The sequence below is a fragment of the Heterodontus francisci genome, chromosome 1, assembly GCF_036365525.1.
Source record: "Heterodontus francisci isolate sHetFra1 chromosome 1, sHetFra1.hap1, whole genome shotgun sequence".
NCBI classification, from domain to species: Eukaryota; Metazoa; Chordata; class Chondrichthyes; order Heterodontiformes; family Heterodontidae; genus Heterodontus; species Heterodontus francisci.
The window spans coordinates 170,055,704-170,079,610 of NC_090371.1; the positions used below are offsets into that span (position 1 = coordinate 170,055,704).

The 23,907-nt window shown below is 40.5% G+C and overlaps 1 protein-coding gene across 2 annotated transcripts in view; it reads right to left on the bottom strand.

Moving 5' to 3' along the window:
• The window catches only part of LOC137373455 (septin-11), a 93,651-nt gene that overhangs the window by 32,234 nt on the left and 37,510 nt on the right, over nucleotides 1–23,907 (bottom strand). For both annotated transcript variants that reach the window (XM_068038291.1, XM_068038282.1), the window contains exons 3-5: nucleotides 12,905–13,100; nucleotides 12,260–12,446; nucleotides 3,680–3,841 (exon numbers count right to left, since the gene is read on the bottom strand). In XM_068038291.1, coding sequence (XP_067894392.1) covers nucleotides 3,680–3,841; nucleotides 12,260–12,446; nucleotides 12,905–13,071 — 516 coding nt within the window. In that variant the 5' untranslated portion in view covers nucleotides 13,072–13,100. The remainder of the gene's footprint in view (nucleotides 1–3,679; nucleotides 3,842–12,259; nucleotides 12,447–12,904; nucleotides 13,101–23,907) is intronic.

Here is a 23,907-nt window from a genome sequence, read left to right on the forward strand (position 1 = left end):
TGCAAACTCCACACAAGCAGTACCCAGAATTGAACCCGGGTCGCTGGAGCTGTGAGGCTGCGGTGCTAACCACTGCGCCGCCCTATCAAATCACCTCTCCGCGTTCTCTTCTCCAAGCAAAACAGTCTTAACGTCTCCAATCTATCTTCATAACTGACATTCCTCATCCCTGGAATCATTCTCATGAATCTTTTCTGTACTCTCTCCAATGCCATCATGTCTTTCCTCAAATGTGGTGCCAAGAATTGGATGCAATACTCTAGCTGAGGCTGAAATAGTGTCTTATACAAATTCAACATAACTTCATTGCTCTTGTACTCCATGCTTCTACTAATAAAGCCCAGGATACTGTATGCTTTATTAACCATGCTCTCAACCTGTCCTACCACCTTCAATGACTTTCGCACATATACATCTAGGTCCCTCTGCTGCTGCACGACCTTTAGAATTGTACCCTTTATTCTATATTGTCTCTCCATGTTCTTCCTACCAAAATAAATCACCTCACATTTCTCTGCATTGAACTTCATCTGCCACCTATCTGCCCATTCCACCAACTTGTCTATGTCCTTTTGAAATTCTACACCATCCTCCTCACAGCTCACAATGCTTCCACGTTTCGTATCATCTGCAAACTTTGAAATTGTGCCCTGTATACCAAGGTCTAGGTCATTAATATACAACAGGAAAAGCAAGGGTCCCAACACTGACCCCTGGGGAACTCCACAACAAGCCTTCCTCCAGCACGAAAAACATCCATTAACCACTAAGATAAAAACAAGAAATGCTGGAAATACTCAGCAGGTCTGGCAGCATCTGTGGAGGGAGAAGCAAAGTTAATGTTTCAGATCTGATGAAGGGTCACTGACCTGAAAGGTTAACTCTGCTTTACCCTCCACAGATGCTGCCAGACCTGCTGAGTATTTCCAGCATTTCTTGTTTTTATTTCAGATTTCCAGCATCTGCAGTATTTTGCTTTTATCCATTAACCTCTATTCTTTGTTTCCTGTCACTCAGCCAATTTCATATCCATGTTGCTACTGTCCCTTTTATTCCTGAGCTACAGGTTTGCTCACAAGTCTGTTGTGTGGCACTGTATCAAAGCCTTTTGAAAGTCCATGTACATCACATCAACAGCATTGCCCTCATTAACCCTCTGTTACCTCCCCAAAAAACTCCAGACAGCTAGTTAAACATGATTTTCCCTAAAGAAGTCCATGCTGGCTTTCCTTAATTAACTCACATTTGAAGTTGTGACTATTGATTTTGTCCCTAATTATTTTCTCTAGATATTTTCCCACCACCGAAGTTAAACTGATTGGCCTGTAGTTGCTGGGCTTATCTTTCCACCCTTTTTTGAATAAGGGTGTAGTGTTTACAATTCTCCAGTCCTCTGGCACCACCCCGAGTCTAAGGAAGACTGAAAAATTATGGCCAGTACCTCTGATTTCCACCCTCACTTCCCTCAGTGTCCTTGGATGCATCTCTCCCGACCCTGGTGCTTTATCCACTTTAAGTATAGACAGCCTATCTAATACTTCATCAATTTTAAACCCCTCTAGTGTCTGACTTACCTCCTCTTTCAACATTACCAAGAAGATGCAACCCAGGCAAAGGCAGGTGCAAAGTATTCATTTAATACTTCAGCTATGCTCTCTGCCTCCATGTGTAAATCCCCTTTCTGGTCCCTAATCAGCCCCACTCCTCCTTTCACCACCCTTTTACTATTTATATGACTATAGAAAACTTTGGGATTTCCTTTAATGCTAGCTGCCAGTCTCTTTTCATGCTCTTTTTTTCTTCTCCCATTTGCTTTTTCACTTCCCCTCTAGACCTTCTATATTTAGCCTGGTTCTCAATAATATTTTCTACCTGGCGTCTGTCATAAGCACACTATTTCTTCTTTATCTTAATCTCCATTTCTTTTGTCATCCAGGGAGCTCTGGATTTGTTCGCCTTACTTTTCCCCTTCAAGGGAACACACCTTGACTGTATCCAAACTATCTCTTCTTTGAAGGTAGTCCATTGTTCAGCTAACAGTTTTCCTGCCAGCTTTTGACTCCAATTTATTCGCCCCAGCTCCATTCTTACCCCAATAAAGTTAGCCTTCCCCCAGTTAATTATTCTTACCCTGGATTGCTCTTTGTCCTTTTCCATAGTCAGCCTAAACCTTACGATACAATGATCACTATCCCCTAAATGCTCTCCTACTGATACTTGATCCACTTGGCCCACCTCATTCCCAAGAACCAGGTATAGCAGTGCCTCCTTTCTCATTGGACTAGAAACATACTGCTGTAGAAAATTTTCCTGAACACGCTCTAGGAACTCTTGCCCCTCACACCGCTATATCCCAGTCTATGTTTGGATAATTAAAGTCCCCCATTATAACTACCCTATAATTTTTGCACCTTTCTGTAATCTCCTTGCAAATTTGTTCCTCCATGTCCTTCCCACTAGCTGCTGGCCTACAGACAACACCAAGCAATGTAACCGCACCTTTTTTGTTCCTTAGCTCAAGCCAAATTGATTTTGTCCTTGGCCCATCTGGGACATCCTTTTCTCCAGCACTGCAATGCTCTCCTTAAATCAATACAGTCACACCTCCCCCTTTTATCCATTTCCTACCTTTCCTGAACACCTTGTATTCAGATGTATTTAACTCCCAGTCCTGCCCTCCTTTGAGCCAGGTCTCAGTTATAGCCACATCATATTTCCACATGGCAATCTGTGCCTGTACCTCATCAGTCTTATTAACCACACTCCTTGCATTCACATACATGCACATTAACCCTGATTCAGGCTTTATTACTTTCTCCCTCACTCTGACCCCACCTAATAATGTACTATTCACTACTCTGGTGCTATCGATCTCCAGTATTTTCTGCATCTTGGTATTCTTCTCTAATACTTGCTCCTGGTTCCCACACCCCAGACAAGTTACCAGTTTTGCTTCCCTCCAATCTGAGCTCCCTCTCAGGTTCCCATCCCCCTGACAATTTAGTTTAAACCCTCCCCAACGTCACTAGCAAATCTCCGTGAGGATATTTGACCCAGTCCTGCTAAGATGCAACCCGTCCATCTTGTACAGGACCCACCTGCCCCAGAACCAGTCCCAATGTCTCAGAAATCTAAAACGGAAATGTTTTCTTTGACATAGTGACTGTTTTCAAGTAGAACGAGTGGTTTTGGAAGTATACAATCCCAAAATAATTTAAAATCGACTAAAATGCCTAACTTTGAAATGAAAAATGCATCAGTTTTTGTAACCCAATGTTTCAAGGATATTTGCCAACTGTAAGCAGAAAATGTTTTCTTGTTTAACAGTAGATAGTAGAATCAAGTTATTAGTGCTTGCCCCAAGACAATCTGTCCTAGTAAACTACATCTTCCCACTTAGAAATGACAGTAGCAATATGGCATCACAAGCTTGAAACTGAACACCTTTATTCTAATGAGATTTCAAGAAGGTTTGGTTAAAAAAACAAAGTGCAGTGACATGACTCTCCAATGATGTACAAAATTATCAGAGGGGAAAGATTGTTGAGAAGTAATATCAAGGCAGCAACTTCTAGAAGTCATTCTGCTTCACAAATTAGATGCCAAGAAGTCAATGTAAAAGCAAAAAGTAATTTAAATGTTAAAAAGAAAATATATTCCATAAGTAATTACAACCTACATTCATTGTTGAATTGATCTCGGCAACAGTTTCATCATCTGTTGGGAACTGGTAAATCTGCACGCCGTTACTGACTAATTCACTCATAATTTTGATCTTGAATTTATGTAGTTCGCTCTTGGAGATTGTGTCTGCTTTGGCAATGATGGGGATTATATTCACCTGCAAAAATAAAAATATAATTGGTTCTTGTTTGCTTTGTTTGGCCAAATGCAACTTAGTGGCTACAAATTGAAGTTGAAGAACTAGATTAAAATCAAGTCACATTTTTGATTAGCTTTGACGACAGTAAACCGACCAGTGGCGTAGCTATGGATGGGTCACAAATCACCCACATACTCTCATACATGTTATTAGCACATTACAATGCTTGTATGTAGTTGTCTCGTGGATAGATAAATCAAGGTTTTTGATCTCAGGGACACAAGGGATATGGGGAGCAGATGGGAAAGTGGAGTTGTGGCAGATCAACTATGATTGTATTGAATGGCGGAGCAGGCTCAAGGGACCATATGGTCTACTCCTGCTCCTACCTCTCATGTTCTTAAGGTTACCGGCACCACTACCAACTCCCTCCCATTTCCGCAGTCTCATTGCCACTATGAAAAAGAGGATGTTCCATGCTTGTATGACAACTGCAAAGCCATATGGAATCATTATTTTAAATTAACCAGGTCGGAGATAAACACGATAGGCATAGAAATTAGTTGGTTATGATTGCCGAATTCCAGATTAAGCAGGTCAATGGTCATTTCATTTCATGGCAATTCATGAAAAGATATGATGTGAGAAGGAGAAAGAAAAATGTCAAACATTTCTGATAGATGCAAGATATTAGATCACAATGTACAAAAACAGAATAATGTACATCGTGTCTTTATTTGCAAAGTTTGTTAATTGAATACCCAGTGTTGCATTGTTTTAATTATCATGTAGCTATAAAGTATTAAGCAAGACATATACGGGAGTTCATTCTCAAGCACAGGCTGCAACACGGTTTCTGAAGAGAACTGTCTCCAAATACACAAAATGTCCAACTTATAAAAATGAGGAATTTCCCTATTAATAAGGCAACATCAGGTAATGGGCCTATATTCTCTGGAGTTTAGAAGAGCAAGGTGTGATTTAATTGAAACTTTTTTTTAAAATGAGGACATGCTAAGAGAATGTTTTACCTATCTGGAGAACCTAGAACTAGGGGTTGGCCATTTCGGACTGAGGAAAGGAGAAATGTCTTTATATAGAGGGTTGTAAACGTTTGGAATTCTCTCAGCAAACCGTTCCCCCCCCACCCCCACCACACCCCCCAAGGGCTGTGGTGTTCAGTTGATGACTACATTGAAGACCGAGGTCAATAGACTGTTGAACATTAAGAGAATCAAGAGATATGGGTATAGGGTGGGAAAGTGAAGTTGATGTACAAGTTCAGCCAAGACCGCATTGAATAGCAGAGCAAGCTCGAGGGGCCAAATGGCCTACTCCTGCTCCTATTTCTTACATTCTTATGTTTGAATACAAATAACAGTGAATTCAAAATATTGCACAAGTAGAAAAAATTCTCTATTTTCAATGGAACTGGTATTCATTTCTGAAATTAATTTTTCCTAATTTTTTCTTCCCTTTGCTTTCCAAAATGTTTCACTCCATCTTAATTACTTTTGCCAAATATTTGCAAAAATGGGAACTACCTATTTGGATTTCAGTCTTCTCAAATGCAATTAACTTCAGAGATGAACAACGTCACCTGTTTCGTAATGGGTGAGCAAAGTGCAGAAAATATTAAAGTGTGACTGGAAATAAAAGTGTTAGTATATATTTAATGGTAGATTAAAAATCCAGGTATGAAATGGGATCATTAACGGTGCATGTCTATCCGACCCCTTTGAATTACAGTGCTGTAGTACATGGACTGGAGGGGATTGAGGCATAATATATCTTGAATCCTGATGGAGAGAAGGTTTCAAAGCTGATTTGAATTTTGCAGAGGCAGAACCGAAGTGTCCATGTCACAGAGTTTACAACTGCATGTGGCTAGTGAAGGTTGTGAAGTTGCAGGCGGGCACCCTGCTGCGATATTACTGCCTAACTGCAGTGGGGAATCACCCAAATTTTTATTCCTATCTATGCCACTGAAACTGGCAAAAAAGAAAAGCAATCATTTACTACAGTGTGCAATTTGAAGTTACTGCAGTTCTCTCCAATGTGCTGCTTTCCAATAAAAGAAATAACTTACATTTATATGGCACCTTTGGTCTGAGCACAGTAATTGTTGTGCAGACAAATGCATCAACCAAAATCCCACAAACAGCAATGAAATGAACAACTAGTTAATCTCAAAGTTGTTCAAAACTTGACTGCCTACATCCTGTCCAATATTAAAATGCATTGCCCATCACTCAGTCAGAGATCTACACTGCGTCCCCGACCCCACATCTTCCCCCAATGTCTTGAACCCTTGTCTTTATTTTTGAATTCCTAGACAGCACTTTGCAACCTTGTCCAACCTTTACATCCTCCCTTTGTAACTTTGTCCTTCTGCACATCTGCTTCGTTGCCCCATTTACAGCAGATGGCTTGGCCACAATCTCTGGAATTGACCTCACCACCATCCTCCTTCTTCTCACTCCAACTTTAAAAGTTTGCTCAAGAAAAATATCTTGTTGACCAATCTTTCAATCAGCTATTCAAATGTGGCTCAGTGTCCACTCCTTTTTTTTCCTCTGTAAAACTCTTAAGATCATTTCCCATGTTATATACATTCAAGTTGAGGTTTTTATATCCTGCGAGCGACTTAAGTGGAAGTGCCTTGAGGGATTCAACTGTTTCATTTGCTATTAGTTTATAGTTGAAGCGGTTTCCTTAAAACAGCTGTCACTACGATGCATCAGTGAATAAACCAAAACTTAAAAGAGGAGGAAGGTCCTTTGTTTGATTCCTATTTGGTGTTGAGTTAGCTAACCTCAGCTGGGGCAGTAGCACCCACAATTCACCAGCATGCGTCTATTCATACTTGCTGAAACAGTGCACACACATGGACTACGGATGCCAGACGAGATCAAGATCGCACTCAGCTTTGATTGCAAAATCAAATAATCTTTTAATAGTCACTGCCTAGGCTCCTGAATAATTGCTCTTTGGGTGAAGTAATGGAGACATATTAGCACTTGTGCAACCATACTATGCCTCCTGAGAAAGAAAACGAGGAAGAACTGGAGCCAGAGCGTGAAATTGAAACATTTTATTGGGCACCTGGTGGGAACAATGAGGTATGAAAATACCTACAGCTTGCATGCCCGACGACATTGACGGAGGTAGTCTTTATTTCCACTGGTCAGACTAAGTTTGTAATTTAAAAAACAGGCCTTTATGCAAAATAGGAAATACACCAAAATTTTCAGAACCACAAAAGTCCAAAAACTAGAAGATCACCACAGACAGAAAAGGGCAGCTTTCAGGGCACAAACAAAATTCCAGTATAAATTTCATGTTGTAGTTAGGCAGGAAGGCCTACATTTTATCCAGAGTACAATGCAACCACTGGAATGTCTTCCTAGTGACTCAGTGGCGAAATAAAACTACTACTAAACAGCTACTGTTATACTAATGAGAATGGCATATTCAGTTTGACAGGATATCGAAAGAGTAAAATTTTGATTATTCCAAACGTGAATTCACCATGTTTATAGGTTCAAACAGGAGTCAAATTGCTGGATTTGCCACTTCTTCCCTCTTCCGCCACCCACCCACCACCACCCCCCCCCCTCACCCCCTTCACTGAATTAACTTGAATTTTCACCAAAAGCAAGATATTAAAGCCATTTGTGCTTTCATAAAGCAGTCTTTGTTTTCAAATGTACTTCCAAACCCACACAAACATTTCTCAGAAATTTGTACTTCTATTGTCAGGATTTCAGGGCAAGTCACAAACAGCTAGTGCCCAGATTTAGATACTTTGTTACTTCCAGTCAGCCCAAATTATGGGGAAACCTAGTTTGTGAGCTGCTCCAATTTGTGACATGCAGTGCATAAAGAGTAAATTGCAATCCAAAGCAGGCAGGATAATACATTCGAATCATAATTTGTTTCACACATTTAAAACAATACAAGTTTCCAAGGAAATAATCTTTCATTCTGGACAGATAGGTAAAAATTGCATGAAACAATATACTCATTCAAAACAAATTTTGCTATTTCCTTTTAAATAGCTGTAACAGAAAATACTAGTATCTACATCCTTTTCAACAACACTTGTAAGGAATGAAGAGGAAGGATGTCACAGGAAGTCAATCGAGAATGAGATTTGACACAGGAAATGAATCTCATCACATTGAGCTAGCTCCTTAAAAACTACCTTATTTGAATTTGCAGATCTAGAAAACAACTCTATTTAACAAGTGGAGACCCAAGGGCAGCCCCACCTTGTGATTAATCTTTGAGCACCAGGCTAGCTAGAAATTTAACTTTTTGATTTTTTTCCCCATTCGCAGAACGTTATGTGCAGTTTATTGCATGTTAAATTTCATTTTTCATCTTCATCACATCAGACCAAATAACTGCTGCTTCTGGAGACAGATGAAAGGAGAAAGAAGGAACAAGTAACACTTAAATAGCACTTTCAGCACAGTAAATGCACTTCAACAAATGAGTAAAGTAGGTAATTTAAGGTAATTGAAAAAGATTATACGGTGGCTTTTGAAAGCAGGGAGGGGTACAGGAGCATTAGAAAGAGCATTCCAACAACCAGAACCATGATGGGGCAAAGACTTAGCAAACAGTGGATTAGATTCAGAGCGAGCCTGAGGGGAAACAGTGTCAGAGACCAACAGGTAAAAGCAGCAGACTTGAAGGGAGTTCAGAACTCAGAGACAGCATGAGCATCAGGAAGAGGTGTAAAAGAAAATTAAAATGAAGTCAGCACAAAGGAAAGTGCTGATTGGCAAGTAGCTGGTGAAGATTTTTTAAGTCTTTAGTTTATTTCTGTTAGGTTTAGTTAGTCTAATAAATAGAGGCATGGTGGGGCACCTCAGTCCATGTGGGAACTTCAGGACACTTCTTGTGTCCTGGATAAACAGTGCAGGAGTGGTGCCAGAGGATTGCCAATGTTGTACCATTGTTTAAAAAAAGGGAAAAGGAGATAATCTGAGTAATTGTAGGCCAGTTAGCTTAACTTTGGTCAAATACGAACATACGAGTTAGCAGTAGGCTATTCGGCCCCTCATGCCTGCACCACCATTTAAGATCATGGCTGATCTGATTCCTTTCCTGACTCCCTTGCCAATCAAGAATATATCTAAACCAGCCTTAAAAATATTCAATGAGCCTGCCTCCACTGCTCTCTGTGGAGGAGAATTCCACAGACTAACGGCACTCAGAAAAAAAATTTCTCCTTACCTCCGTCTTAAATGGGAGACCCCTAATATTTAAACTATGTCCCCTAGTTCTAGTCTCTCCCATAAGGGGAAACATCCTCCGTCAAGTCCCCTCAGGATCTTACATGTTTCAATAAGATCACCTCGCATTCTTCTAAACTCCAGTGGATACAGGCCCAACCTTTCCTCATAAGATAATCCCTTCAGTCAAGTGAATCTTCTCTGAACTGCTTCTAAATGCAATTATATCCTTTCTTAAGTAAGCAGACCAAAACTGTATGCAGTACTCCAAATGTGGTCTCACAAACACCCTGTACAACTTTAGCAAAGCTTCCTTACTTTTATATTCCATTCCCCTTGCAATAAATGACAATTTATCTTCCTAATCACTTGCCGTACCAGCATACTAACATTTTGTGATTCATGTATAGGACACCCAGATCCCTCCATACTGCAGAGTTCTATGATCTCTCCCCATTTAAATAGTATACAGCTTTCCTATTCTACACTATTCCTATAGTGGACAAGTTCACATTTTCCCATATTATACCCCATCTGCCAAATTTTTGCCCACTCACTTAACCTATCTATATCCCTTTGCAGACTCTATGCCCTCTTCACAACTTACTCTCCTACGTATTTTTGGGTCATCAGCAAATGTAGCAAACATACATTCTGTCCCTTCATCCAAATCATTGATATAGATTGTGAATAGTTGAGGCCCCAGCACTGATCCCTGTAGCACTCTGCTAATTATAGCTTGCCAACCTGAAAATGCCCCATTTATCCCTACTCTCTGCTTCCGGTAAGCTAACCAATCCTCTATCCGTGCCAACATGTTACCCCCTACACAATGAGCTCTTATTTTGTGTAGTAAACTTTGATGTGGCACCTTATCAAATGCCTTTTAGATATCCAAGGTTGTGGGCAAATTAATGGAATCAATTTTGAGGGACAGTATAAACCTTCCTTTTGAAAGGCATACATTAATCCAGGAAGGACAGTATGGATTTGTTAAGGGAAGGTCATGTCTGACTAACTTGATGAATTTTCTTTTGAGGCGATAGGTAGGGTCGATAAGGGCAGTGCAGTGGATGTGGTCTACATGGATTTTAGCGAGGCTTTTGACAAGGTCCCGCATGACAGGTTGGTCAAAAAAGTAAAAGCTCTTGGGATCCAAGGGAGAGTGGCACTTGGATCCAAAACTGGCTTAGAGGCAGGAAGCAAAGAGTAATGGTTGCAACTGGTATTTTTGCAACTGGAAGGCTGTTTCCAGTGGGGTTCTGCAGTGCTCAGTACTTGGTCCCTTGCTTTTTGTAGTTTATATTAATGATTTAGATTTAAACGTAGGGTCATGATAAAGATGGCTGCAGATGATACAAAAATTGACAGTGAGAAGGAAAGCTTTAGTCTACAGGAGGATATAGATGGTCTGGTCAGTTGGGCAGAAAAGTGGAAAATGGAATTCAATCTGGAGAAGTGCGAGATAATGCATTTTGGGGGGGTGGGGGGGGGGGACAAGGTAAGGGAATACACAAAAAATGGGAGGATGAGGAGTAGTGTGGAGGAACAGAGGGACCGTGGAATGTACGTCCACAGATCCTTAAAGGTAGCAGGACATATCAATAAAGTTATTCAGGCCACATGTTTTCCTTTATTAGCTATGGCATAAAATATAACAGGGAGATTATGGTAGAACTGTATACAAAACTAGTTAAACAGACGGAGTACTGCATAGTTCTGGTCACCACATTACAGGAAAGATGTGATTGTACTGGAGAGGGTGCAGAGGAGATCTGTGAGGATGTTGCCAGGGTTGGAAAATTTTAGCTATGAGGAAAGACTGGATAGGCTGGGGTTGTTTTCCTTGGAACAGAGGAAGCTGAGGGAGTGACTTAATTGAGGTGTATAAAATTATAAAGGGCCTAGATAGAGTAAGTAGACCTTAAGTTTACCTTAACAGAGGGGTCAAAAACCATGGGGCATATATTTACAGTAATTGGTAGAAGGATTAGAGGGGAGATGAGGAAACATTTTTCACCCAAAAAAGTGGTAAGGACCTGGAACTCACTGCCTGAAAGAGTGGTAGAGGCAGAAACTCTCATCACATTTAAAATGCACTTGGATGTCTCCATGAAGAGCCATGTCCTGAAGGGCATGGACCAAGTGCAGAAAGGTGAGATTAGGCTGGGTAACTCTTCGTCAACTGACACAGACATGATGGGCAGCATGGCCTCCTTCTGAGGCAGAAATTTTCCACGAATATACAAACTTATATAACATCTTTAAATGTATTAAAATGTAGCACAGGAGCATTCTCAAACAATTTGACACAGTCACATAATTCCAGAGCTTTGGCGTAGGCAGCTGAAGGCACGGTTGCCAGTGGTGGACTAATTAAATTGGGAATTGCCAACAGACCAGAACTGGAGGAGTGCAGAGGCCTCAGAAGGCTGTAGGAGGTTACAGAGGAAGCGGCGAGGTCACAGAGGGATTTCAAAGCAAAGATGAGAATTTTAAAGTTGAGGCATTGTCGGACCAGATGATGATGTAGGTCAGCAAGCAGGTGCATGAGGGTGAACAGGATTTGGAAGGTAAGATACAGGCAGCAGAGTTTTGGATGAGCTCAGGTTTATGGAGAATAGAATATGGGAAGCCAGCCAGGAGAGCAGTGGAATAGTCAAGGTGAGGAGGTAACTAAGGCAATGGATGAGGGTTTCAACAGCAGATAAGCTGTTGATAACTATTGATAAGTATTTAACATCTGCATACTCTTTATTTATAGGCCAAAATGAACTGAAATGACACTATAGGTTATTAGACCTGCACTGTGAGGTAATTTACATTCCTTCCAATAAATTCAAACAACAGGAGCAAATGGACTCATATTATAATTTTACATTTAGTTATTTTTGTTTGAGGACTCAACCAAATGTATGAATTAAAATGAAGTAGACTACAAAAGGTCATAAGAGCACCCCTTTAGGAGTCAAGCATTTAAAACAAGTGCATTGATGCCCTGTTTCAACAGTATGAAAAACAACAGGAACAAACTAGGAATCAAAGTCACAGAGGTCATTTTAACAAGTGCCTTATAAAATGAAAACAGTAGTAATCAAAACAATCCTTCACACTTTCAAAAATTGATCAACATTTTGTCCAGAGATTTGACAATCCCCATGTAGTTAAGGGGGGAAAAATAGTCAATTACCTTGCTATCTAATTTTTTCATGGTAACAAGATCGAGGGATTTCAGTGAGTGTCCAGTGGGCGCAATGAAGTACAGACAGGCGTGAATTCTTGAGTCATGATAATTGTAGAAGGAACGTCTGATTTTCAATTCTTCCTGGAGGTAGGCTTCAAACTGTGCATCAATGTATTCAACGATAGGCTTATAGCTGGAATGCAAACAATTGGTATATTTAGCAATATAAGAAAACATTTCCCAATTAAAAATATAGAAGTTACCTGGAAACTGTATTAAATTCAAGATACAAACGGGAGGGGGCGGGGGGGGGGGGGAAAGAGAGGAAAGCAAGAACAGGGGAGAAAAAAAAGAGCAAGAGTAGGAGGAAAAGGAGAACAGAGGTTAAAAAATCCAGACAGAGTCCCACTACTGGCTTTATTCCAGATTGCTATCTAGTGACATTTGCTGTAAGTCTAGATATGTGGACATCTGAAAGGACAGGAGTGGACATCACTGTTCCCCAGGCTCAAACTACTTGCTGATACACACTATACAAGTTCACACATAAAGGTAAGGTACTGGAAGAGTGACAGCATCAATAGAAACATCAAACTATAGACACAGAATCTTTAATGCTACATTTTCAATAAAAATCATTTAAAAACTTACCTATCTTCCTTGTTTATCTGGTCTCCAAATCCTACTGTATCTACAATGGTCAACTTTAGCCGTACATTACTCTCTTGTAGTTCATAGCTGCTTGATTTTAACCGGACACCAGGTTCATTGTGGGTTGCTTGTGTATTTTCAAATTTAGTGTTGAATAAAGTGTCCATTAATGTTGATTTACCGATACCAGTTTCACCTAAAAGATTATATAAAAAAATGCCATATAATATGCAAAATTTCTCAGTTAATTCTTCTAGTTTTATTCTTGGTTCTATTATCTGTGAAATAAGATATAAAATGGATTTTTAAAAAACATTTTATACATTAAAGCTCAAGGCGACCGAGCCAGTTGCCAGTCTGCCTCGAGTCATAGCTGATGGTTTATTTAAAACAGAGATAACAGTGCCATAACAGTGGGAACAGAAATGCCTCAGATTAATGCTCGATTCAAGCACTGAATGTCTGTGTTCCAAACATCCTAGTCATTCTACAACATTCTTGAATCAAGCAGAAGGCAAATAAGTATGTAAGAATATAAGAAATAGGAGTAGGCCTTTCAGCTCTTCAAACCTGCTCCAATATTTAATAAGATCATGGCTGATCTTTTATCTCAACTCTACCTCCCCGCAATATTCCCATATCCCTATTTCCCTTAGTATCCAAAAAATTATCAATCTCGGTCTTGAATATATTCAACAACTGAGCATCCACAGCTCTTAAGTGCAGAATTCCAAAGACTCACACCCCTTTGAGTGAAGAAATTTCTCATCTCAGTCCTAAATACCCCTTATTCCAAGACTGTGACCACTGGTTCTAGACTTCCCAGCCAGAGGAAAAGATCCGCCGAGCATCTAATCTATCAAGCCCCTTAAGAATTCTGTATGTTTCAATGAGATCCCCTTTCATTCTTCTAAACTCTGAAGAATTTAAGCCCAGTCTACTAAATTTCTCCCTTCATTCCAAGAATCAGTCTAGTGATCCTTTGTTGCACTCCCAAGGTTATTAAAACCTTCCTCAGATAAGGAGACCAAAACGGTACACAGTACTCTAGGTGTAGGGCTGAATTTTATAAGCCTGCTGATTAAAAAAAGACGGTGGCCCACCCGCACGCCACCGTACCGATCACGTGGAAGGGGTGGGCTGTCCATCCCCGGCAATGGCGCAGCTGCCTGTGCGCAGGCGCTGACGCCATTTTTAAAGGGCTGTCAACACTACCATGAAATTTAAATAAAGGTAAATGGAGTTTTTAAAAAAAAAAACTTTTGCCCCTCTCCCACCCCAATAACAATTAAATTGATCATTTGCCCTTCCTCCACCGACCCCCCCCCCCCCCAACACCACGTAACTTTACCATATGACCTACCCCACCCACAACAAATTGCACAAACTCTGACCTCCAACCCTTCCCACCATCCCCTACACCTATGACACTAATTTGACTCAGTTCTCTCCCTCCCCCCACCCCGATAAACTTACCTCCCCCACCCCCACAAGCGTTCTGCCTTATTTTCCCGGACGGGGATCCGAAGGCACGGCAGTGCCGGCCGCAGGGGTGAAGATTGCGGCGGGACATCAAGATTCGATGTGAAATTAATTAATACAGGTATTTTAATTTAAATATTTAAACTGGGGTCCCATTGCCAAGCGGTGGGGGAGCTGCCGAGGCCTCGCCGCCGCTGGTAATAAATCAGGCCGGGCCCTACCGATGTCAAGGTCCATGGCGGGCCTCATCCGGGGCCATCTTCAGGCCCCAACCCGCTCCCCCCCCCCACCCCAGACGTTGAGGGCTCCTTAAAATCCAGCCGTAGTCTCACCAAAGCCCTGTACAAATGTAGTAAGACTTATTCACTTTTGTACTTCAATCCTTTTGTAATAGAGGTTAACATATTATTTGCTTTCCTAATTGCTTGTTGTACCTGCATATTAACTTACAGATTCATGTACAAGGACACCCAGATCCCTCTGAATGCCAACATTTCTCAGTCACTCACCATTTAAAAAATATTCTACTTTTCTATTTTTCCTTCCGAAGTGGATAATTTCACTTTCCCACATTATATTCCATCTGCAATGGTCTTGCCCACCCACTTAATTTGCCTTTATCCCTTTGCAGCCTCTGTGTCCTCCTCGCAGCCTACTTTCCCACTTTGTATCAGCAGCAAACTTGGATATATTGCACTATGATCCCCGTGGAGACTACCAACAAACCAAAAGAACCAAATCCACCAACTGACCCAGTTTAGGAAACCAAAAACCAAATGGACAAGACTTCACTTTATAAGTTTACTTTAACACTCAAACCAAAACCAACATAAATTAAACATGAACTAACCTTTATTATGGTTGATATAAATATATACATCTCTTAAAGGTTACACATTAATTAGCAGAAGCAAAGATAGTTCTTACTGATCTTCAGAATAGTCTTATCAGCAAGGTGCCGCTGTACAATACTACAGTACAACAAAATCAGCATATTCCTCAGATAGTTTTTCCATAGTTCTGTCCTCCAAGATGCAGATATAGAAGTAATGAGGTCCAGCCGATAGCAAGCGATGCAATCTTCCCTTTACAGTTTGGTTTTGTCACCTCTCGAACAATCTTGACCTTCCCACTACTGTCCTGATGGCATGGTTCCGCTGATAACTTTTCAGTCACCGAAGACAACTGCCGTTAAGTCATTCACTAATGGTCAGCCTTCAGTCCAGACTCTTCTGCCTGCAGTCAAACTGTTCAACTAGATGCTTTGTAGTCTGATTCTTTAGAAGCCCTCAGCCTGTCTGTTTAAAACAATTGGGCTGATTTTCCATCTAGTGCAGAGCCCTTCACAACCCTCAAAAGCCTCTTTTTTTTAAAAAAGTGCCTTTTTGCTGGCTCCCACCTTCTTCAAAAGCCTCCTGGTTAAAACTGAAACCTACACCGCCAGGCGCATGTCCTTGGTTAAAAAAAAAACTTAGTCACACGTCTGTTTGTTTGTCTAACCTTGCTTTAACACCCGCAAAAAAAAACCTTGAAATCTTTTAGTTCCTAATTTGGAATTGAAACCGTCTCAAAACAAAAAAACAAACACAAGCTGTCCTGCATCACAGCACTTGGTCCCCTCATCTTAAGTCATTGATATAGATTCTAACAGCTGTGGCCCAAGCACTGATCCTTGCAATCCCCTACTAACTTGAAAAATGACCTGTTTATTCCTACTGTTTTTCTGTCTGTTAATCAACCTTTAATCCACGGTAAAATATTACCTCCAACCCAATGAGCTCAAATTTTTTGTAATAACCTCATGTGGCATCTCATCAAATACTTCTTGAAAATACTAAGTCCTCATCCAAAAATAATTTTTCTTGTTTTTTTTTCACGGTTAAATGCATCGTGGTATATTACACACTTTTCATTTTTAACATGCATTAGTTTGGCTCCAAATATAATTGCAGAGTGTCCCTTTGACGACCATGGCAACTTCTGCATATGTTTTACTTTCTTTCCCTTTTGTAGAATTCAAAATGTCATTCTTCTACAGATCAGTCTTATTCAATACATTAGTCACGAGCCATTTGTGACTACTTGCATTCCTGATTAACAAAATTGAGCAGTAGACACCTCTTTTGAGCATGTGATCTCAATATTCATTTGCACAGCGCATGCCTATATACTTTATTAACCTTTTTTGTGCGTTTATCAGGAAAATAGTAACACGAAAAGCAGAGTGAGAGAGAGAATTTTTTTTGATCGTTGAGAGTTCCTTGGTTACTGAATGGTGGTAGATGTTAAGTAAATATACATGTGCAGTACCTATATTGTGAGAGTGTATGCAAGCTGTTTTCTATTAATATTAGTGAGGCAGCTAAAACAGTGTTGCCACAGCCACACCTGTGGCTAGTGTTATGGACAGGTGGTAAGGGGTGTGGGTAGTTCCCACGATTCACCTCCCAACTGACCACAATAGTGTTTTATTTAACATGATGAGTTAGCCCGATTGTTTTACTTGCCAAATAAACAGACAATGACAGGTTTTATTGCAGGTTTAAAACAGAAGATTAACTATTTATTGAACAATATTCATGCCCCAAAATATTCGCAACACCACTCACGGACGCATCTGCTCTCACTTGCATTTTGGTGGGAAGATAGACAGAAGCCAAAAGGGCAAGAGTTCAAGGTGTAGTAGGTGTTCACAGTTTACAGTAAACCTGTTGAATCTTCTAAGTAAGACCATCTCTTTTAAAGGTGCAGGTCTGGGTTGTTGGTAGTCTTGAACTTACAGCATCATTGAAATTTATAACACAGGTACTGTAAATTTCTGGCAGTTAAGATTTCAGACTGGAGGTGGTGGTCATTTTCAGTTCTCTGCTGCACCAAGTTGAAGTGTAGAATTAGCAGCAGTGCTTCTTCTAGTTTAGACTGGATCTTTCCATAGCCCCTGGCTGGACCCCTACTGTGAGGTTGCTGTGATCGCTCCTCTCTCTCCAGAGGGTTACCTTTTATTGATCAAAATCCATCAAATTAAGAGTACTATTCTGTTATGATGCGTCTACTTCACACCTTCTTTTGCCAAGAAAATCATTCAATTCAGGAATATCTTGATGTTTGCAGGATGGGCGTAGTCAACACCCCTTGGTCCAGAAAGTACCCTTTTGCCCTTTCAAGACCGTGAGACAGTTTGAATATACAGGCCAGGTCATCTGACCTTTGGCAGTCATCTTGCAGCATATTGTCAAAGTTCATATTTTAAAAGTAGGCATGTGATATGTCTTTACTGGGCATGACACTAGTCAGCAATTTCCACTGGACAACAATGTTGTAGATTGTTTAACTATTTCATCTCTTCTCTCACCATACACATTTCCACTTTGATATTTGTACTCATCTGACATCTATTTCTACTGTTGGCATCTGTCCAAGAATGGGATCAAATTCTGTGGAGCTGGCCTGGTTTCAGCCCCAGTCACCTGAATTTTCAGGCCATTTTTCCACAGTGGCTCCATTCAAATTAGTCAGCTGGGAGGCTCTGCATGTCATTATAGCAGTGAAATGCACTGTCAGGCTGCTGTGTGAAGACAGACTAGGAGCCTATCCATATGCAGATTTACAGGAATTACTATAGGCAACTCCAGTAGCTCCATTTTTGTTTAAATACTTAACAAACTAACACTGAAGTCATGTTACGTGATGCTAGTAAACTTCCTCTACTATATCCAATGGGATAAACTGTTTAAATAAATGGCTTAACCCTCTCATTAAAGTAATGGACAAAAACATTTCAGAAATATTAATAAAAAAATGTTAATTACAGCACAGCACAATATTAGTCTACAAACTATTCAAATATACTACCACAGCTTAATCTAGAGGCAAAAAAAAAGTTTTTGTGCTCACTGAAGTGAGAATTGGAGTTTTGGCAGAGACAACTTTTCCTTTTCAGGCACCCATCATCGAGCATTCCCAAGTTAGAGATTGCAAAACTAAACACAAAATAAAGGCCCGTTTTCTATTCCAATAACATGCCACACCCTCACACTGAAAAGATTGTCCCCAGCTATATCAGTATGACAATTTTATTTCTCACACCAGACTTCCTTACTTTCTCGGATCAAGACTGTAATTTGGTGCTAAGTTAGAGACAGTTATATCTGAGGGACCAGTAGGAACTGAATACAATATCTAAACTTTTTCACAAATGACCAATACAATTCACAGATAAAGGCGGCTTTCAACTGGACATGAATCCAAGTCCCACAGTCCAAAAGGCTAGTGTATTAACCAACTACAGTACCTGATCCCCATGTATTTTTTTTTTTAATTCTTTAATGGGATGTGGGCGTCACTGGCAAAGCCAGCATTTGCTGCTATCCACAACTGCCCTGGACAGCTGAGTGACTTTCTAGGCCATTTCAGAGGGCGGTTAAGAGTCAAGCATATTGCTGTAGGTCTGGAGCCACATGTAGGTTATACCAGGTGAGGATGGCAGATTTCCTTCCCTAAGTGTCATTGGGGAGGGAGAGACAGTGGTGTAGTAGTATTGACCTGAATTTTATCCCCCTCCCCCCAAGAGAGTGGGCTGGTGGCTGGGGAGGGCGTAAAATTGAGTGGAAGGCTCGGGGGGCCCTTCCCCACCCGCTCCTGCCACCAATGTACGTGGGGCAGCGGCAAGAAATGGCCCACTCACCCCAGGCCAACCAACGGCCCGCCACCATGGGGATTTTACCATTGGCAGGCGGGCGGCCTAGGCCCGAGAAAAGCAGCCTGTAAAAAGGCGGCGGCCTTCTGATGGCTGGGTGGGGGTGGTGTTCCTGATCAGGCACCCCCGATGTCCCAACCACCCCCAACACCCCCCCTAATCAACCCCCCTTGCCTCGCCGGGGCCCAACTGATCAACCCCAGCGAGGCCCCAAAAACATACCTCTTTTCTGTGCTCTTTGTCACCTTGAAGCTGGGTTGCAGTCCCAGCAGCGGCCACCGCCCCCCGTTTGCTGCTGGAACTAAGAGCTGCTGGCCCGCTGATTGGCCAGCAGCTCCATTAGGTGGAACTTCCTGTCTCAATGAGGTGGAAGTCCCGCCTCAGACCAATTAAGGGCCTGGGGACTGTAAAATCCGGTCTGGATCCCCAGGCCCGGAGGCGGGATCGCCCCTGACTTTTCGGTCAGTGGACAGCTTCCATCCGACAAGTGAAAAATTCCGTCCAATGTCATTGAACTAGTAATCCAGATGCCCAGGCTTATGCCTTGGGGTCACAGGTTCAAATCCCACCACAGCAGTTGATGGAATTTAAATTTTTTTTAAAAATCTCTGAATTGAAAGCTAGTCTCAGTTATGATGCCATGAAACTATCGATGTCATAAAACCCATGCAGTGCACTCATGTCCTTTATGGAAGGAAATCTGCAGTCCTTACCGGTTCTGGCCTACATGTGACTCCAGACCCACAGCAACGTGCTTGACTCTTGCCTGCCCTCTGAAATGGCCTAGCAAGCCACTCAGTTATCAAGGGTAATTAGAGATGGACAACAAATGCTGGCCTTGCCAGCGATGCCCACATCCCATGAAAGAATAAAAAAAAAAGAACCAGATGGGACTTTACAACAACTGATGATGATACTATGAAAACTATTACCGAGACAAGCTTTCAATTCCAGATTTTTATTAATTGAATTTTTAATTAATTAAATGCAAAGTCCACCCCACGTCCCCAGTACATTAGCCTGGGCCTCTGGATTACTAGTCCTGATGTTACCACTACGCCACCGTCTCAGTTTACAACAAATCTGTAGAAAAACAGATACATCAAGAAAATCAACTGTAATATGCCAAATATTAAATTAAGAGAAATGATTGAAAGTTCAGATGTATCTATCACTTGGTCGACTACCACAATTTCCAGCACCCAAATATTCTTAGTGCAAACAGGGCATTGCATAAGGCAACAGTATCAATGTAAATATTTTAACTCAAAACTCGAGTGCTTGCCTACCTTTTAAAATATTTTACAGTTTAAAAGGTTGCTTCACATTAATTGCTGTTGTAAGCCAGGTTGATTACATATAGACTAATTAGTCTAAAGTCAGTTACGGGCAAACTTTAGAAGCCATAATTCAAAATAAAATAAATAAGCATTTAGAAATGAGTGTGTTAATCAAGGACAGCCAGTGTGCATTGATTGAAGGCAAGTTGTGTTTAACAGAGAAAGTACTGGTGCCTTGAGTCTACGGTTCAATGTTTCCAGTAACTAAGAAACAAGCTCACTGTTCATCACAAGTGCCAGTGGCACCTTGAAACCATCACGGATTATGTGATTCAGTGTGTGGGTAATTGTTCTGATTCACTCTGGAGACAGAAGTGACTGACGGGTTCAGCTGGGCAAAAAAAAAAACAACTCAAACACAAGGAACCCAGGAGGTCGTCATTCGGCCCCTCGTAACTTTGAAAGAGCTATCCCGTTACCCCCATTCTTTCCTCATAGCACTGCAAATATTTCCTTTTCAACTATTTATCCAAACTAATTTGAAAGTATTACGGAATCTGCTTCCACCATCCTCTATGATTTGTTTAAGTAACTGAGTGGTTAGACAGAATACAGTAGATGTGGTGTATATGGATTTTCAGAAGGCATTCAAAAAGGTGCTTAAAGAGGCTTGTTAGAAAAATTCAGATGTATGGCACAAGAGAAAATATAGCAACAGAGTTAGAAAGATAAGGAAACAAAGATTAAGGTAAATGAGTGTTGCTTGGACAGGTTAGAAATGGTGCACTGCCAATGACTTCCACTTTCATTTTCAGTATGTTAGATAATTTGGACATGGGTATAAAATCTCAATCTCAAACTTTGCAGCTGTCAGAAAAGGAGGTGGTTTGATGAACAATGAGGATGGCAAAAGACTTCGGGACTGAGATGAATGAAATGGGCAGGCAAACATGGGATGCAATTTATCTGGTTAAATATAAGGCATGCGAGAGAAAAGAAAACAAGGAGTGGGAGGGACTTAAGGGAAAAATAGTGAAGGTGAACACTTAGGGGTACTGTACATAATTACTAGAAATTGTGCGCACATAAAGACGTAAAAAAGCCAAAATAATTTTGGGTTTTTACAAATAAGGGACTAGAGGACAAGAGTATAAAAAGCAATGATGATTTTATTCAAAATATTGGCTCAGCCACAGTAGAATATTGCATGCAATTTAGGATGCCACATTATAGAAGAGACATTAAAGCTGTAGAGAGTGTACAACATAGATTCACTAGGATGACAGCAGTGATCAAAAACTATAATTACGTGGAGTGACTTTAGAAACTGGGGCTATTATATTGAGTATGTTCAAAGCAGAGATTAACAGATTTCTAAATACTCATGACGAAGGGATATGGGGATAGTGTGGGAAAAAGGCATTGAAGTAGATGATCAACCATGATTGTACTGAATGGTGGAGCAGGTTCGATGGACTGAATGGCCTTACTGCTGCTCCAATGTTCCTATGTTGCCATTTCCAAAGTAGCCAAAAAGCTCAGAGCAAATTTAATGGAAATGTTTCAAATTGTGAAGGGCTTCGATAAATTAAATATGGAAGGAGTATTTCCTCTGGCTGGGAAGTCAGTAATGACGGGCCATCAATGTAAAATCATCAGCAAGAATGAGGTCAGAGATTAGGAGAAACTTCCTTACAGAGGATTGTTGGAGCATGAAATGCTTTGCCACAGGGAATGGTTGAGGCAGTGACCATTGTACCTTTATGAGAAAGTGGATAAATGGATGAAGCAGGGCAAGAGGCAAGATTATGGGGAGAGAGAAGTCAGTAGGATTGCTTTTGACTTGCTCCAGAAAACAGCTGGCACAGAAACAATTGGGAGGGGTGCAAAGAGAAACCATCTAATCTTTCTACAGGAAGGAGTTTAAATGAACTGAATGACCATCCTCATTTTCATCTACTTTGCGATCTTGCAGTAAAACTGACTATTGCCATAACATTTCACCATTTATTTTTATTTAAGAATGTGTTGTTTCCTTTCTATACAATATATTTCAGTCTCCTTTTATTAAATTGTCAAGCATTAAAAAGGGTGAAAATAAACTAACTTCACACAGCGCACTGAATTCAGAGCAATCTCAAGGACTGATGCATAAAGTCATCAAAAATATTGTTAGTCTTCTTATGAGATGCTGCAAGTTTCAATATGAATAGCATTGACAGGAGCCACCAAGCATTTTCCTCTTTATTGTTCTGTTCAATCTTGGAATTTATTTGCACCCCAGCCCAAGGAGAAATACACATTTCTGAATAAAATACAAGATGTCAAGCAATGTTGCCTCTAAGCTGTGCAGCCACCCAAAGCTTCCGTCGGCCACGCACAAGTCAACCTCTAAGTTACTGTGCGTGTGGGGCCGTGCAAAAAAATTTAAAGGGCCAGCACACTACCAAAAAAATTAGAGGGTACATTGATGCCTAGTGAATAATCGAGGTCAACCCATGCACCCTGGACTTCTTTGTGCTGCCAGACCTGCTCCCTGGCCTAAACACAAAGACCATTTTTCTCCCACAAAAGCAACATCTGAAGAAACCTCACAAGCACTACATCAGCACATTGCTGACAAAGTTACCACTGTGTTCATTCCAAGTTCACTGAGCTTGTGATCAAATTGTGGTACAAGACTTCAACGACTTCAACAAAGCTGTTTCCACAGATCACACACTAGACTCACTCCTATTTGTGCAATTTTGCAAAGCAATTCCTACATTCAATTTGTGAATCAACCGATCCAGTGTTCCATGTTCCAAGTGATTTCTAATGCTAAAAAAAATGGACAGAATACAGAATTCTTAATCAATGCATTGATGCAAACAAGACAAAAGTAAAATAGTGTGCATTTCATTTGGGCTTTTAACAGACCACATCCCACTTTGATGCATGTTTAAAAATAAAACAAATAAAGTCTTCTCAAATTTTATACTGGCACTCGATTTACTAGCATTAAGATTATTTTCTTAAACAGTTGATTCTATGGATGGAACAAAAATCCAAAGTCCAAGACAAATTTAAACTTAATTTACCTTGAGTTTTAAAGTGTTATATTCCTAACCATATGCAATTTATATAATTTTAACTGCAGGACATTTATAAGCATTATAAGATGATTACAAACAGTATTAAAAAAACCACCATTACAGTTTCAGAAGAATTGTGCTCTGCAGCTTCAAAGCCAATCTGAAATAAACATTTTTAAATACAAGGATAGTTGATAGCCTTACACCAAATTCTTCAATGTATAGTAGCAGGTTTTACTGTGCACACCAGGGTGGTGAACTGTAAGTTCAGATTTTATATTATTTTTAAGAAAAGCACAAACTAAGACTTATATTTTCTTTGAAAAAACATACATCATTCAGCATAAGTTATTTGGCAGATAGGAAACCATCTTCAGTCGTATATTAGCACAGACCCAATAGCCTTGTCAGATTATTTTACTGGCAGGAAAATATATACTCGTTTGTGTGTTTTTTAAGACAAGTGTAAAT